This window comes from Bactrocera latifrons, unplaced genomic scaffold, assembly GCF_001853355.1.
Source record: "Bactrocera latifrons isolate USDA-ARS-PBARC rearing strain unplaced genomic scaffold, ASM185335v1 scaffold_32, whole genome shotgun sequence".
In the NCBI taxonomy this organism is placed as follows: Eukaryota; Metazoa; Arthropoda; class Insecta; order Diptera; family Tephritidae; genus Bactrocera; species Bactrocera latifrons.
Window position 1 is genome coordinate 359,389 of NW_017536852.1, and position 17,320 is coordinate 376,708.

Below are 17,320 nucleotides of genomic sequence, written 5' to 3' on the forward strand. Positions count from 1 at the left end.
TGTATGCTTCTGTCCCCCATTCACTTTTCCCTTTTCCTCGAATTCGACATATAAATAGAATGATTTCCAACAAGAATGGAAACATCATCCACTATTTTCTGTTAAAACAAATACATATGTATATAGTATTTTATATTTTCCCTCACTAGCAGTGAATACTAAACACCGGTTACAATAACATATTCGGTACCCAAAAGTAATCGGTTCAATTAAAGTACCCGCGCAGCAAATACCAGACATTAATTACCCATAAAATGTCACAACACCAACACCAACACCACAACACACTCGAATTGCCAACTGCACCAGCAACAAAAAGCACTGAAGCGAAAAGCACTTAACCCATAAAGTGAACATAATTTTGTAAAATAACAAATGCACTTAACAAATTACAGATGTGAAAATTTCATTTGCACTGCCTCACATTTCCGGCATGCAACAAATACACACACGCATATATATTTGGCCGACGAAGCCAAAAGTGTCGACTATTGCGACTATCAAGCCAAACCAAACCAAACCAACCCACACACTCTCACACACACACACACACACGACAGCTTCAGCACTCGAGGACCAGCCAAATACCGAGTACCGAATCGCAATCCACAAATTAGAAAATGATTAATGGACTCAACCAGTCGCATAGTCATACAACAAAAACAACAACAACATTACAATAACAGCAATAGCAAGCGACGCACCCACGAGGTCACATTCCAACCCCATTACATGAGCAGTAGCAGCGGTCTGGTTAGTCTCCGGCACGCTCCAGCTCCGCTACGAAATGATGCTCTGGAGAATTTCGCCGCTGGCTGGCGCCCCCCAACTAAATCCACAGCCTCCGGATGGTTGGCGGATATTATATTATCCTGCCGCAGCGGAAAATCACTCTTCCGTTTCGTTAGTTCATTCCTGGTGTTTGTCTCCCCTTCCAGCCTCCGTGTGTTTCTCGTTGCTATCTCCCAGCTCGAAGGGGTGTGTTTGTTTGTTGTCATTACACGCAATGCTTTTGTTGTAGCTGCGGTGGCAGCACAACATCCTTAAACATATCCTACTTCCTCGTACCACGAACTCAATTCCGCTCGGCAGGGGTGCTTTGTTGCTCGGGCATTGCTTCAATTATCCGCGTTGTTATTGTTGTCGCTGTTGCTCTTTTCCAGCAATCCACTCCACACCACTCCAGCACTCCAGTCGACTGCTGTCGATTGTTTGTTCGTTTATGAATCAAATTACATTTTAAATCCTTGATTTTAATCTGAAGGGGCTGACAAATGGATTTTTATGTCAATTTTTTGGAAATTACGGCGAACGCAAAAAGGGGTGCATGTGGTGTTGGGAGTGTTGAGGCTGGGTGTTGTCTCGCAATTGAATTTCGCACTGCGCGATTATTTCACGACAGGACTTCGCTACCCCCATCCTGCGGCGGATTTTATCTGTTGAAAATTAGAAAGGGGACCGGAGCGAGTTGATTATCAGTGATTTTTGAGTTCTGATTGCGTGTTTACACTGATGATGTTGACAAGTGTATTTAGATTTACATGAATGTAATGTAAGTGCTTAAAAAATATTTAAACATATGAGCAAATAATGATTTATTACGAGTCGTTTTAATATATGTCTATGCATGCATACATAAGTAATGGAGACAGCACTTCTCCGGCTTGCTGAATGGCAGTGAAAGCATAAAATCAGGAGCCGCTGAACCCGATTCCTCACTCGATGACGATGGAGCGAATGTTTCACTGTCCGGCCATGAAGAAGTTGGAAGTGACGATGTCTAATGCATTGCCGGACGAGCTATTCAAATAAGGCGCCGAAGAACTGATAATGAAAGCATGCTCGACGATTGCCTGTGTCAACTACGGTGGCATATTCAACATCGCATATAAGGTTCTATCGAGCATAGTATGTAAAAGACTGAACTCCATCGTCAACAAGCTGATTGGACCTTATCAGTGTGGCTTTAGGCTCAAAAAATCAACAAGTGATCAGATATTTATCACGCGTCAAATCTTGGAAAAGACTCGTGAAAATGGGAACGACATACACCACCTCTTCGTCAATTTCAGAGCTGCTTTTGACAGCACAAAAAGGAGCTACCTTTATATCGCAATGTCTGAATTTGGTATCCCCGCAAATCTATTATGGCTGTGTAAACTGACGTTGAGCAATACCAAAAGTTTCATCAGCATCGGAAAGGAGGTTTCAGACAAGACGACTCTTTATATTGCGACTTCTTCAATCTACTGCTGCAGAAATAATTCGTTTTCGGACCTTCTTTATAGAGCAGAAGCCCACTTGATATCTTCTGTTGTGCCGACAATTACGGTAGTAATTTAGTTTGAAACTGTCTTTTGTGTATGGTTTATTACAGAAGAAGCCCGCTGCTGTTCCAATTTCACCTTTTAATCTGTCGGTTAATATTATATGTAGAACTGTCATGTTACTAATCACTAATAATTTACTTCATTATGTATCGACCGGATATCGAGTATAAGGTCCAGAGCATTTAGAGGAGTTAGATTAGACGTCTCTTAAAATTTCAGACTAGTCCAGTTTTAGTAACTAAAAGCAGTTGGGCAAAAAATATGCTGGTTCAGAAAGGATTTGTCAGTTCCGAAATCACCTTGAGCCAAATCTGGCGAATACGGTGTCAGCGAAATGAGTCTCGTTTGTATGTTAAAGCGTTCTTTACATAATAGGTGGTCCGTACTCCGTTGATAATGTTTAATTTAAGATATCTCAGTGCTAAACCATTAGAATGGATGGAAGAAATATTTCTCTTAAACTTTTTTAATCAAAGAAAGATTTATTTCGAAGTAATCTGTGTAACAACATCATAAATTTCGTCTCAAATATTTAGAGATGCATTTCTAGTGCAACATAAATTATAAAACGCAACCGAAAATAAATTTAGTGACTTCAAGTCAAAAACTCTCATAAATAGAAATACTAATCCGAGCGGACTTGCCTACCTACACACGTGGACTCGCTTTGGACGACGGATAAAGAAAACTTTTTTCGGATTTATGACATAAAAGTTTGTGTGCGATGGAGAATTTTTAACCAAAGGAATATTCGTGTCTATTCATGCTGTACATAGTACATGTATACATATGTGCGCACCTCTCCATATATTTATTTGCGCCTGCATTCTTGCATAAATCTCCGACTTAGTTAGCAAATCCATGGGCTTAAGAGTGTTAGTCGGTGCTTTTACGATTTGCCAGTTCAAAGGGGAGCTGCACGGAAAGACAAATCACCCATTTTGGGGTCGATAAAATGGTGAGGGCACACGAAGCGCATGTAGCGAACGCGGTACAACAGCAAGAGAGACAGATACGAGTAAGCTTAGGTAAGGTAATGCGAAAAGAAATCGTTAAACAAGTCAAGTGTGACAAGGCAAAGCAACATCATCATTATCTTCGTGTGCGTAGGCACGAGTGTGCGTGTGCTGTCTCTTATACACATCTAGATGTGTATAAGAGACAGCGGTACAACAGCAAGAGAGACAGATACGAGTAAGCTTAGGTAAGGTAATGCGAAAAGAAATCGTTAAACAAGTCAAGTGTGACAAGGCAAAGCAACATCATCATTATCTTCGTGTGCGTAGGCACGAGTGTGCGTGTGTGTGTGTGTGTGTGGCGAATGACTTCTGTTACATTTGCTGCGGCTCATTAGGGGCTTTGCTGTGCTCTGGACCTTGAAATTGAATTCGTCCATTTGGAAGCGTAGAGAAAGGCGAGTCACTCAAAGGATGCGCCCGAGAGCTTAAGTCGGCACGTGCATAACGGTTGTTTTTATGCTTGCCAAGCGCATTTGAAATCGCATTTTCAGCAAAGAGAAACTAATTCGAGAGGCTTTTAAAGTGTTTAGTTATTTTTGGTACTTTTTATTTTTATTTAAAAACTTATTTACATTTTTTTCAAAAGTTTCGAAACTCTTATATTTCCTCTTCGAGTTTTACTTTGAATTTATGACAGTCATTAGCATCCACATTATCGGAAGTTTGCGGCAGCAGCCAAAGCCATTGGATGCCCTTCCATCACTTTGCTTAATATTTTCCTCACTGATTGTTTCTTGTTCTTCTTCTTCTGTTGTGCCTTTCACCCACTCGCTGCTTTCAATTTCAATTAAGCCAATGGATTTATGACCCTCCACATGTACCACTAGCAGACGGCAGAGGTGGAAGAATACTTTCTAGATATTTAAGTTAATTCATGCCTTGAAAGACTGGGCTGCTATTACATACTTATTTTATACAGGTCTCCTGAAAAAAAGTTATTAAGAGCTACCGTTTTAATATTTTTCCTTGTTTCTAGATTTAACGGCGAACGGTCCTATGCTGAGTAACTGTCGTAAGAATCCAACAATAGAAGAAGAATAACATCAACATGATATTTTGATCAAGAATCTAACAGCAGCATTGCTCAAAGTACTTTGCATACTTTTCAATGAAGAGCTTTTAAAGCTCAGTCCAAATATCACATGACCACATGGTCTAAACCTGATGGGAATATGCTTATATCTTAAAGTCATCACTTAGTCAAAGATTTATATTTTTAATATTCTTCTTTACTGGGGTAGCCGAGTTTACAACAGTGCTCCAGTCATTTCTTTCTTTCGCAATGTGGCGCCAATTGGATATTCCAAGCGATGCGAGGAGGTCTTGCTCTGGGTTCCATCATACCTAATGTGCAAAGGACCATAAATCTTCTGCCGAACCTTTCTCTCGAAAACTCGTAACGTCGATTCATCAGCTGTTGTCATCGTCCGTGCCTCTGCACCATATAACAGGACGGGAATGATGAGTGACTTGTAGAATATAGTCTTTGTTCATCGAAAAGAAATTTACTTCTCAATTGCCTACTCAGTCCGAGGGAGCATTTGTTGGCAAGAGTTATTCTGCGTTGGATTTCGAGGCTGACATTGTTGTTCGTGTTAATGCCTGTTCCAAGTTATCTACGACTTCGAAGTTATGACTATCAACAGTGACGTGGGAGCCTAGTCGTGAGTGCGACGACTGTTTGTTTTATGATAGGAGATTCAACCTCCATCAGAGAGATAAGTATTCATTCCGACAGTAAGACAGCCAAAGCTTCAAGCTCACCGACTTTTCGATAGAGATTAATTAAGAAGTGCCTAGTTTCATTATAAATCGCATCTAGCTATTACTTCGATCATAGTGGTATCGATTACCTTGTAGTAACTTACAGATTTCGTGGATCTCACGATGGGCAATCATAAATATTTTTTCAGTCTCAAGGGGTAAAACGACCGCGATCCAGTAAGCGTCTTGCAAGGTTCAGCTTTACCTAGTTGTAGAAGTATTATCCACCACTTTCCAGTAGACATCTTACCGGTTTACAAATTGTCGATATTGTACTCTTTCTAATTATTGTCTATCCCGCTTAAACAAAATCAAGTTTGAAACAATTTAAAATTCATACCTTTAGCTACCTAGGCGAACGTGTTGGAAACGCTATCAATAGCAATCTTACTATAAGACAACGACTCCGGCTTGAGATCAATGGCATTTCGTTCTAGTTTATTTGGGGAGCGCCTGCCACATAACGAACAACTTCGTGTTAAGATTTGTGCAAACGCCTGATCATCACGGAATTGCAGTTCCTGCGGTTTACTTATGCGATCTGAACCTCTCTTCAGTTAATCATCTCAGCTGAAGAGAGCGTAAATCGCACGAGGTCCAGTGAACTCCACCCAATGTTAGCTTTCCTAAATGTGAAAAATTTTGCCGATGTTTTAGACGTTTTACCGGATACCACACTTCTTTCTTGACTGTCCTACATGTTACAACTTGAGGCAGTCAGGCGATTTTGCTGGAATTGCAATCAACAGTTTTCTACTTTGGTTTGTGATGGGTTCGAGAAGCTTTAACGACACATGAGAGTTAAAATCCAAGCACATGAGTTTCTGTTATCGCAAAGACTTGTCTTTCGTCGTCCGAGGTATTTGGTGATTTCGGGGAACACTTTAAAGCCTAAAATAACACCACGACCACTTGCAGGTATGAAAAATCGTTGCCCATATCAGATAAGGAGATAGAAAAGATCTCACTACAGGTCAATATCATTATATTTAAAAGCGGTCTCTTGTCAGAGACACATTTTAGAAGCAGCACCCAGATCATCACAGACTGCAACAGGTTTGTCAATAAAAGCGCTACAAAAAGATTTTTAAGTAAGACAAATACGGTTTGGGGTATCAATGAAATTCTTTATTCCTGTGGAAGTATATTAGATGCAATTATGTATGGAACTTGATTTCTTTTGCATGGCCCCCACGAGCACGCTTGCAGAAGCGCAGACGCTGAACCCGATCTCCAACAAGTTTTCAAGCATAAATCGGCCGATACTGTTGCAACTTCACTTTCTATAGCCGCCCGAAGTTCATTAATCGTCGCTGGCTCGCTGGCATAAACTGCAGACTTTACGTAGTCCCACAGGAAATAGTGTAACGGCGTCAAAGCGCACGACCAAGACAGCCAATCCTTTCTTGAGAAAACTTGTTCGCTAAACTTAGTTTCCAATAAAGCGATTGTGAAATTCACTGTGTGGCTAGTGCGGCTGTCCTGTTGGAAACACATATTGTCCAAGTCCACATCATCCAATTCGGGCCAAAAATATTCAGTTATCATTAAGCGGTAGCGATTCCCATCCACAGTAAAGTGCGGTCTTGATCATCACGAAAGAAATACGAGAAAATGACGCCGCCAGCGAAGGCCCCGCCTATTTAACGAACATATGGCGCTTGGCTTCAGTTCTTGCGCCTATGTGATCTTGCAAGAATGCAGGCCAACAACTTTTCGTAAAATTCGCCACAACGACGTCACAGAGCTGGCCAACGCTTGAGAATAACGTGTGACAGACTGATTTCGGTCCTCCTCAATTGATGCATCTCACTGGCACGGGAACATTTTGCACTACGCCTGTGAATCCACTAGACGCTCAATTGTTTTTCTGACAGAACGATTATGACGACTTTGAATTGGACGTAGCGCTCTTAAAGTTGAGAATTTCGACTCGTTGTTGGATCGTATATCTTTCCATAATGAAATGGCATACTTTACTGAAGAGAAATGTCAAAAGAGCGGAAAAAATATGGCGTCGTTTGCTGCCCTACTTTTGTAGCGAACTTATTGAAAACCCCGTTATTTAAAAACGGTCTGTTGCATGACATACACATTAAAAGCAACACTGAGTACATGATAGACTCTATTTATATAGTTAAACTTGATTTAGTAGAGGAATGAGTTCGAAAGTAGTAACGTCTTCATCTATATATATGACTACCATTTTAAGAGTAGCTTCAGCATCTGCCTCGAAAAACAGATTGCACTCCTTAAAACTTAATTTCTCTTGGTCTCCATTGTAATCAGTTAGAACCCTGAATAAATTTTGAAGTCGTTCATCGAGTTTTAAAGTAAGACTATCACGACTTTTTGTCCATTTTGAAGTAAGGTATCACTTATGCCCACTCCCTTTGAGTCACGAAGTGTTAACCACTTTCTATGCATCCAGTAAAATGTAAAGTTATATCGTGTAAAAAAAGACATTTAGGTTTTATAGTAATTTTCGACATTGCCAGGCGCCCGATGCTTTTGAACAAGCCCCTGAACTCTATGAGGTGAGTTATAAAATTTGAGTCACAGCACTAGACATATAAAGGGAGTAAGGCGACGGGAATAAAATGTTTTTGAGCAGACTAAATGGGCTTAGCTGGCTTAAGTATTCAACTTTAATGAGGCTGCGGATTAATTCGGGTAGAAAAAGAAAATTTTGTGAGATTCGACTTGTAAAACAAAACTCATTGAGAAAACTGTTTAAAGACTTAAAAAGGGGGAAAAAGATATTTAGAAAGTAGTTTCGGTTAGAAGTTTTAGGTATTTAGATATTAATAGAGACGAATTTATGACCATTGGTACACACATATTCTATAGTGTTTTTTGTAAGTATGTGCGTATATATGTATGTATTTATATTGTGTAATATGTGTCTACACTTGAGATGCCCACCCAAAATGTCGGCATTAATTACCAAATGCATTCTTAATTCACGCAAATAGAAACCGCCTCTTGTCTGCTGCCACACACAATACACACATGCATGTCTACATATATACCTACATATACATACACACATTGATATGAGTTACATTGACACATGACGTTGCGCTGTCAACACTCGACCGCCCAGCCGTCAGCTCGGCATTCCACTGCACTCTGCAGGCCGTCGGCGGCGTGCTTCAGCTGTCCCCACCCAATTCCCTGCTCAATTACGACACCCCGCATACCGCACCACGCACTCCATCGTCCGTTTGGGAAATTGTCGCAGCATCGTTGCTGTCTAATTTATGGATATCAATTTCGGAGCCATTAAAAGTTTTTATTTTTGTTTTTGTTTCAACGAAAAACGATCGCAAAATGCATTTGGAGTGACAGTGGCGAGGAGCTCATAAACATACTTATATGTTTGTGTGTTTGTGTGTGTGGCAGTTGCATGTCTTCAATTAGTTGGCAACACATCAAAAGTATATTCGGCAACCAAGTGCCCCAAAGTGGCTGGCGCAGATATGTTTGCTTTTATTATAACTTTTTATACACACACACACGCGCACACACACATACCGCGCACATAGTACATAAAACAGTACTACCAACGCCGCGGCTGTTTGCCCCTGGGAGCTTCTGTATTCAATTTCAATGCTTGTGCGTCTCACGTTGCATCCACGCTGCCGCTGCTTCTGCTGCAATGTGACTTCACTTGCGTCCACACACACACACACACACAGGCATACCTAAGTGCTTGTACAACTTTATTTTATATTGTCGCTTGTTGTGTCTCCATTACAAAGTCATATTTCGTAGTTTTATTTATTTGGCTGTCAGCGGCGTTCAGCTGTTTTGCTGCCTCTCCATCGCATAATTAAAGGAACAATAAGTGAAACATAGAGTTTCCTTTGGGAAGTCGCGTGTTTGCTGGCGGGTGGCAGCATAGCGCCCAAGTCGTAGCTGAATTCGAACCTGTTGTCAATTAAGAATTGCTGAGATGCCGAGCGAATGTGGACAAGTGACACTTGAAGTTGTTTACATAATGAAAACTATTTTTCAAAATCGAAGTACCGTTAGACAAGCACATAGTACATTCATACATAATATATTTGTGCAAAGAATATAACAACAACTTTATACTAATTGGCTAACCATTTTTTCTTCTTCTTTCTCTGCTTAACCCTGCTGATACTGCGTCGAATACTCTCAGAGCTGGTGTTTTATCATCCATTCGGACGATATGTGTTTGAAATCGACGAACAGTTGATATGTGTCGATTCTCTTTTCATGGGCCTTTCCAAGATTTGGCGCATGATGAATATCTGGTCAGTTGTTGTTCTCCGGTCCTAAAGTCACACTGATAAGGTCCAATCAGTTTGTTGACGTTGAGCTATACGCTCGATGGTACCTATATGTGATGTTGAGGAGGCTTATCCCACTTTATCCCGACCACATTTCACAAAGATGTTGATGCCTGCTTCTTATCAATTCTTAGCCGCCATATTTGAATAGCTCGGCCGACAATCCATCGGCCCCCGCCGCTTTGTTGTTCTTACGAGTAATTGCTATTCGAGCTACTTCCTAGTCCGGCATTGGAAACTCTATTCCATCGTCTTCAGTTGGGGAATCGAGTTCACCCATTTCCTGGCGTCACACTTGGTGACGTCCTTTAGGCTACTCTGAAGTATAAATTTTTGAAAAAAAAACTTTCCATTTCTCTATGGAAAACCGCAATTTTATCGAAAATCCACATTTTGACTAGTCCGTATATATTCTTGGTTTCAATATGATTTTAAGAAAAATCTTTCTCATACAAACACCCAACAACTTTTTTCTGAGATGCTTCTGGAGATCGAGTACGGAATTAAGCGAATCCAAAGTTCTTCAATTTGAATTTCATGTTACAAAATACATTAAAATCTGTACATTAATTTACTCATCACTCCAAAACTACTTCGAAAAATGCCCTTATTTTTAGAGATTATCCGTAACTACTCAATCGTTTATTCAATACGAAGAACCTCCTTGACAGACAATACGAGCATGTTCTTCACCAATAACTTTGAGATAATTGTATGGCGATATTTTCTGGTTACATCATGGAAGTGTTCCTACTTTCCTCTCAAGAGTTCCACAATAGTTTCATGATCTGTTTGGAAACATTATGTTTAATATTGTGATCTTGCCTAAAAAGTACTATCTCAAGAGTTCTATTTATCATCTGTATCGACTAAAAATTACAAATATATAAATTCATCACGGAAATTCTGAATTTTGTGGTATTCATATTTTAGTATATGGAAACCATCTTCGGGTAGTTCGAATGACCGATAAATTTTTATGAAAATGTTTTCAAAAATTTCTTTCGTGCCCTTAAATCAAGCAACTCTTTCGATAATTTACCAACACAAAAATATACCATGGCAGAGTTCTTTCAACAGTTTCCCCCTCCAGGTGGAAATGGCGATTTATCTTTTTGAGGTAAGCCTAGAAATTTCTGCAATTGTTGGGTAATTTAAAGCGATATGGTTCGGTAATTAAAGAAAAATCAGATCAGGTCTCTGTTAGCGTCTCAATTGAACTCAAAGTCTCAAACTGATTTGCACTGTAGATGCGTCTGTAGTTTAGTTTATTAGTAGTAATTGCTTCGGATTTACATTATCAAGACAAGTTCCTTACATATTTTTATCCTTTTTTCCTTACTTTCTTATTTCATTCAAGAGAATCACTTGGAACAAGGAGTCGATAAGCATCCAAGAAGAAGCTCAATATAAGGAACAGCTTCTAAGCCACTCTTACCAGGTAAATGCCATCTTTGTTTAGTTGTTTTTAGGCACGTCCTATAAACAGCCTACGCGTTATAGCTTTACTTAATGGATGAAGTGTGAAGTGTGAATATTCAGTAATGTACCATGAAAGATGGTAGAACATGCCTTTGGAAAATTTGATGTCCGGTTAAAGCAATATCGGAGCAGGCATAAACATTCGATGCAGTCAAATCGGAAACTTTTCCGTTTTCCTAAAGCATGTGACCATCGCAACAGATCTATAGACATTTCGCAGTTTTTCATTCAATCGAAAACCTTTGAAAATCAATGCGATACATTCCAATTTGTTTAAATTGATCATTCAACGAGGTGGCAACTCTAACAAATATATTATTTGAAGGAATTTGTTTCATAATCATATTGTAATATTTAATTTTTACAAAATATTTTTATTTTAAATTTACAAAATGGTGGCAACCATGCCCAAAAAAATTTTTCAATTGTAAGCATTTTTAAGCCACCTTAGTTTGTATCTGTATTAATTCATTTTTCTTCACTATTCGATTGAACTTAGAATATTAAACAGGTGGCAACTCTGCGAAAAAAATTTCAACGGTAATCATGTATTAATCCCAGTTTTTTACCATTTGCTTTGAGTTTTTTATCTGTAAAATTTTTTTCCAAAATTTGCAAACAGGTGGCAGCATTCTAACATTGTCACTCCGAAGCCTACACTGATCTAGTCCCCGTTCCTTACTACTCTGGCTCAGATAAGTTGTCATCGAGATTTCTTCGGGATCGGAGCTTACGGAGAGGGGTGTCAGATGTGTAGGGTTAGCTGGGTATGCAAAGAAGTCGATTCTGGATAAAGTTTAACGTGCTTCAGTATCTAGGACGAAGTGCTTTCTGGCGGCAACTCGAGCTCGTCGTCTGCAATGGGTTGCGGTTTGACTCCAAGTACGCCATTCACTGAGAGAAGGTCGTTGTAGATGTTTATGGCTCAACTACGAATGGCGGTCAGTGCATATCTGAAGTTAGTTGCGCCGAAGTCTGGTCGGCGTGTTGTCTTATGTCGTCAGCAAAGTTAAGGAAGGACCTCCTGACGCTCCTAGGAGGCGGTTCCGCTCCCACAAGGTGACTACAGAGATGATTTCTACGAAAACACCCTCAGGAGGATACGAAACAACCCTGCTGCAAGGCGTTGCTCCCGTGATGACCCGCTTGTTCTAACTTAACGATCCAAACGATGTTAGATCTCCGAAAAAACAGACCTTGACCATATAAGACTGAAGTCCACGAGCTTAACAACATTGGACTCTTCTTTACAATAAATATGTCCTAAACACACTTTTACAAAAAGAATCCATATTAAGCAGCACAAATTCGTAAATCTTAAAAATTTATTAGTAATTTTATATATCCTCTTATTATGGTACATAAATATATAAATAAATTAGGTACAAAATAATTTCACATAAATTATTCAATAAATATGTATGTATGTAAGTAGTAATAGTAGTAGTTATACTGTTATAAGGTAAATTTACTGTTACAAGGTAATTTATGTACATATGAACTAATTAAGTATGTATGAATGGATGTTTTTTATTTACAAGTGAGTATGTGTGATATTCCTACAGGTATGATAGCTGAAAACGAAAAACCGTACTCAAAATCTATGGTTTTCTGCCCAACTGATTGAGAAGAGAAACGTTGATGGTCTACGCTGAGAAGAGAGTAGTTTAAAATCTCTACAATGCGAAGAGTGGCGAACAGGTTTGTGTAGTTGCTAAATTAAGTGTGCCCATAAATAGAGAACAGTGCGAAAACTGTTCAGAGAATGCCACTAAACGTGATCTCTTCAATAGAGAACAGCATGAATACTGTGCTCACTTCGCGCATGGTTTCTAACTTGGGTAAATCTTTTCTCTTGCGGCATCTGTGGTGAGTATATGGAAGTTTATTTTCTGTTCACGCAACGGTACTTCTTGCCGTAAAAGCGATAACAGTTGTGCGCGCCTTCCTGAATTCGTTCTTTGCAATTTGTTGAATTTGTGGAGTTGCCGTTATTTTGTGTGTGATATGCAGCTGACGATTTGATTGACTTATCACGTGATAATATTTACAGTAATGGTGTGGATCATGCAAATCATCACTTGCAATACTTCTCCTGCAGTATATTCTCCGTGCCGGATATCACCGCGTTCTGGTTGAGTGGACACAGCTTCAGCTGCATGTCGGGATACTCCAGCGACTCAATCATTATATAATCCAAGAAAATGCGCGGCGCTGAGAGTATGCGCCATGTAAGCGGATTCAAGAAGTTCGTCTGGTACTCCCAGTACACAGAGGCGTACGACGCCGGATCGGGCACACCTTTGCCCGTCACCAAAGCGCTGTACTCAAAGCCCGGCTCGAAGTACATGGCCTTCTCGGAGAAGCGTATATGATCTGTGAGCTTCTTACTGCGCGTTTTCGAGTGGAGACGCACTGAGATTGTGCCGATTTCGCCGCCATGCATGGTGCTCTCGTCGTGACCCGACACACGCACGGTGATTTTGTAGTGAATGCCTGTGGTAAACAAAAGAAAAGAGCTAAGTTAGCGGATTGTTTAAGGATTATCGTAAAAAGAGAACTTACGACAGAAGGGCTTCTTATCGGCTGTTGTGAGATACAACACCGGCGGCTTGTCATTGTCGCGTAACTCGCCAACCGCTTGCAACTCTTTATAGTCCGTGTAACTGTGTAGACCCATACGCATGCAAAGCAGTCCGTTTTCATCGCAGCGCGAGCACAGCCCCTCCTTGAAAGCCTCGTACGATTCACAGGTGATACCCATGAACGGACACTTGTTCTCTATGCTCTCCGTGAAGTACTGGTAACTGCGTATGTGATTGCAGCTGAGAAACTCTTGCATACTCAAGAAAACAGAACTCTTGCGACTCCTCATGTAGTCCTGCAGACGCACATCGCAGCCGGGATTGTCGGAGCCGCCATTTGGATAGAAATCGACATGACCGACACGCTGATATATGCCCAGACCCCCTTTCATGAACGGATTCGCGTCTGTATGTATGGCATCCACGAACTCAGCGTCGGAGCGGTCCAAACGCACTATGTGATCAGTTTCGGAGAAGAGTGGCGCCGCCGGATCCAGTCCGGTGATACGACCCAGCTTCAAGCCAAAGTCTTGCTGTAAGTAATAGCCGGCATAGCCAGCCAAGTGTGAGCCCAGCGAATGGCCGATGATGTGCACATTGCGTAGATCGCGCAGTTGCAGCTCCTCCTGAGAGATGAAAAAAATCAGAAATAAATGAGGAATTTTGACTCGCTGTTTAGGGAGACTTACATAGAGCATGTGTATGACATGTGCGGTGATGGCGCCCACCAAACGGATATTAGCGACTGCCTGCACATAAGGTGGATTGGAGCCACCGCCCCAATCGATGAGTATTACAGCGGCATTGCCTTCATCCTCGCTTTGCAGCAATGTCTTGGCTAGCTCCTTCATCTGGAATATTGTTAATGGAAGGTAAGTAAAAACTTAGAAAATAGTCCGGTGTGTCTTGTTACTTACCCACTCAATATTGCCATTTTCTAGGTAGCCATGCGAGACAAGAAATATTTTGCCCGCTGGATTTATGCCCATTTGTGCCACCGCTTCCGGATCATTAAGATCTAGAAATTTCGGCTTCACCATGCTGGGCTTTGTGTAGAGCGTATAATGTGGCTCTATTTGTGAGGGTTTCTGTGGATGCACATTGATCTGACGCGTCTCAGTCGTCCAGGGTCCATTCAATGGAAAGCAACCGTAAACACCATAGCATTTCACCTCGTTGCCGTCTGCAAGATAAATGGAAATAGAAAAGTGAATTTGGTTAGCGATAACAAAATTTAGGCAGAACTAGGACTGTGTGAGCATGTGTATCAGGATTGGATCCGGTAGTATGTTGTTATCCTTGCATACTTTATTTAGCCGAACTAACAAGACTTTTTCATAGTTTCAACACAATAAAATAGCAAAAATACGCCAATTATAAACAAAAAGATTTCGGATGTTTTTAAAATACTTTGGAAAAAGAGTTGCCAACTGTCTTCTTTTCTTTTTATTAAATTAAAGTTTTATTAATCAACATGGAATTTCAACAATAAATTCTTTCGTCGAAAGTTTTTTTGAAAAGTTTTTGAAATATTTGGTAAAAGGGTTGCCATCTGTTTAATTTTTTTTAATTAATGAAATATATGAAACTTTTCAATATACATAGACTTGGAACAATAAATTTTTCTGTCGAAATTTTTGTTGTTTAGTTTTCAAAATATTTTGGAAAAGGGTTACCATCTATGTATTTGAACTATTTTTTTAATTATATTGATGAAATAAATAAAACATTCAACATGGACTTAGAACAATAAATTTTTCTGCCGAAAATTTCTTTGATTAGTTTTTAAAATATTTTGGAAAGGGTTGCCATCTGTTAGAATTATTTTGTTTAGTTAAATTGATAAAATAAATAAAACATTGCAACGTGGATTTTGATTACCAATTTTTTTGTCGTTTTTTTAGAAATTTTTAAAATATTTAGGGAAAAGTTGCCATCTGTTGAACTAATTTGTTTGTTTAAATTGATGAAATAATTAAACATTGGAAAATGCACCTTGAACAAAAAATTTTTCTGCCGAAAATTTCTTTGATTACTTTTTAAAATATTTTGGAAAGAATAAAAAAAATTTTAGAAATATAAAATTTTTTTATTTAACTAATGAAGAAAATAAAACGCTTCAATATGAACTTTGAATTGCTAAAAACTTTTCTGTTCAAAAATTTTTTTGAGTAGTGATGCCAGCCGTTTAAAACTTTTTCCATACATTTTTTTAAAACCAATTAATTAAATTTTACAACACGTCCATAAAACTAAAAATATTCTATTGTAAGAAATATTTTAGAAACGGGTTGCCACGTCAAAAAAAAATAAAATAAAAATTTTTGTGATTTATTGAAGATCCATATCACAGGATTTCAAGTTAAAGGTATTTTCAAGTAATTATAATAAAAAATTCTACTGTAAGAAATATTTTAGAAACGGGTTGCCACATCAAAAAAAAAATAAAATAAAAATTTTGTAATTTATTGAAGATCCATATCACAGGGATTTCAAGTTAAAAGTATTTTTAGAGTATTTACATTTTAAAATATTTTAGTTATAGTTACCACATGCTCTATTTTTTACAATTTCAATTTATAAAATATGTATATGTTCGAGTATGTATGTATATGCTTACTTACTGAGCAACAAGAATTGATCTAATATTCAATCCTTTCCTTTCTGAATTCAATGTTTATCACATAAATACACTCAAGATGAAATTTGTTTCGAACAGGCTCATTTATTCAATAAAAATGTATGTTGTATTTTTTTACTTTTGTTTTTTCGTGCATTTTCTGCGAAAAACTTTGAATTTTCATGTGAGAATTGAAATTTGGGTTACCCCTAAATCGCCCCTAAATTATTATTCTATTAATATTAGTCATATTATCTTTCGTTTCCGCTGACTAATAATTCCGCTACTGTAAATATGTATCTTTCACTTTCAAAGTCTATAGTCTGAAAGGAATTTTAATAAGCAAAAACGATGACGCTTCAGGTAATACAAATAAATACAACAGGCTTGCTATGACTACCATATTTCACACGTCAAAATACTCTATTGCACTTTGTAATGAATTTCAAAAAGGCCGCTAAGCAACAATTTTTATTGCTACTTTTTCTAAACCCGACTTTCGTGCGAAATTATAAATACGAAGCTTTGTTCTATGGAGCAAAGCAGTGGGACAGAGTCGAGGTTGTGGTCACACAATTTGCAAAACAGTGTAATTAAATTAAATTGTGAATTATGTCTACAACAATGTATGTATGTAAATGTAAATATATACACCTATAATATATATATTATATTTTTCATTTTTCACTTTCTGTTTCGAAAGCGCGATTTGCAAACTGGCTCGCTTCTAATTATGAATTTATATAAGTACATTTGTATATATTTGTATGTAGGAATATAGTATTTTTCATATATTTATTTGTTTGTATATAATTAAAATATAGTGCCAATTAAGGCACTTAGCGCTTGCTGGTATGTACTTAATTAGATTTTACTTATCATTTCTAATATTTTTATACTCTTTGATGCTCGTGCAGTATTTCTGTGACATTTATATATGTACATATGTATATGTGTGTTCACAAGAAAAGTGGTTTCATGACGACCAAGCTTATCGCCAGAATTTGCACTCTTTGAACTCCAATGCGCCGTTGTCTACAAAGGTCTTTGCTGATCTGTGGAGGAAATGTGCTGTAACTAATGTTGAATTCAATTAAATTGATTCAAGACGACTTCCTCGACTTTTGCAAATACTTTGCAATTGATTTTTAATTGAATGTCGTTTTCCTTTTTTATTAAAATTAAAAAATTTTTTTTT

The 17,320-nt window shown here is 38.5% G+C and overlaps 1 protein-coding gene across 1 annotated transcript in view; it reads right to left on the reverse strand.

The window, feature by feature from the left end:
- Nucleotides 1-12,862: 12,862 nt before the first annotated feature.
- Nucleotides 12,863-17,320, reverse strand: part of LOC108971071 (pancreatic lipase-related protein 2) — a 9,214-nt gene continuing 4,756 nt past the window's right edge. Inside the window, exons 2-5 of the mRNA XM_018936892.1 lie at nt 14,420-14,685; nt 14,192-14,353; nt 13,483-14,128; nt 12,863-13,413 (exon numbers count right to left, since the gene is read on the reverse strand). Of these exons, the coding sequence (XP_018792437.1) occupies nt 12,995-13,413; nt 13,483-14,128; nt 14,192-14,353; nt 14,420-14,685 (1,493 nt within the window). The 3' untranslated portion in view covers nt 12,863-12,994. The remainder of the gene's footprint in view (nt 13,414-13,482; nt 14,129-14,191; nt 14,354-14,419; nt 14,686-17,320) is intronic.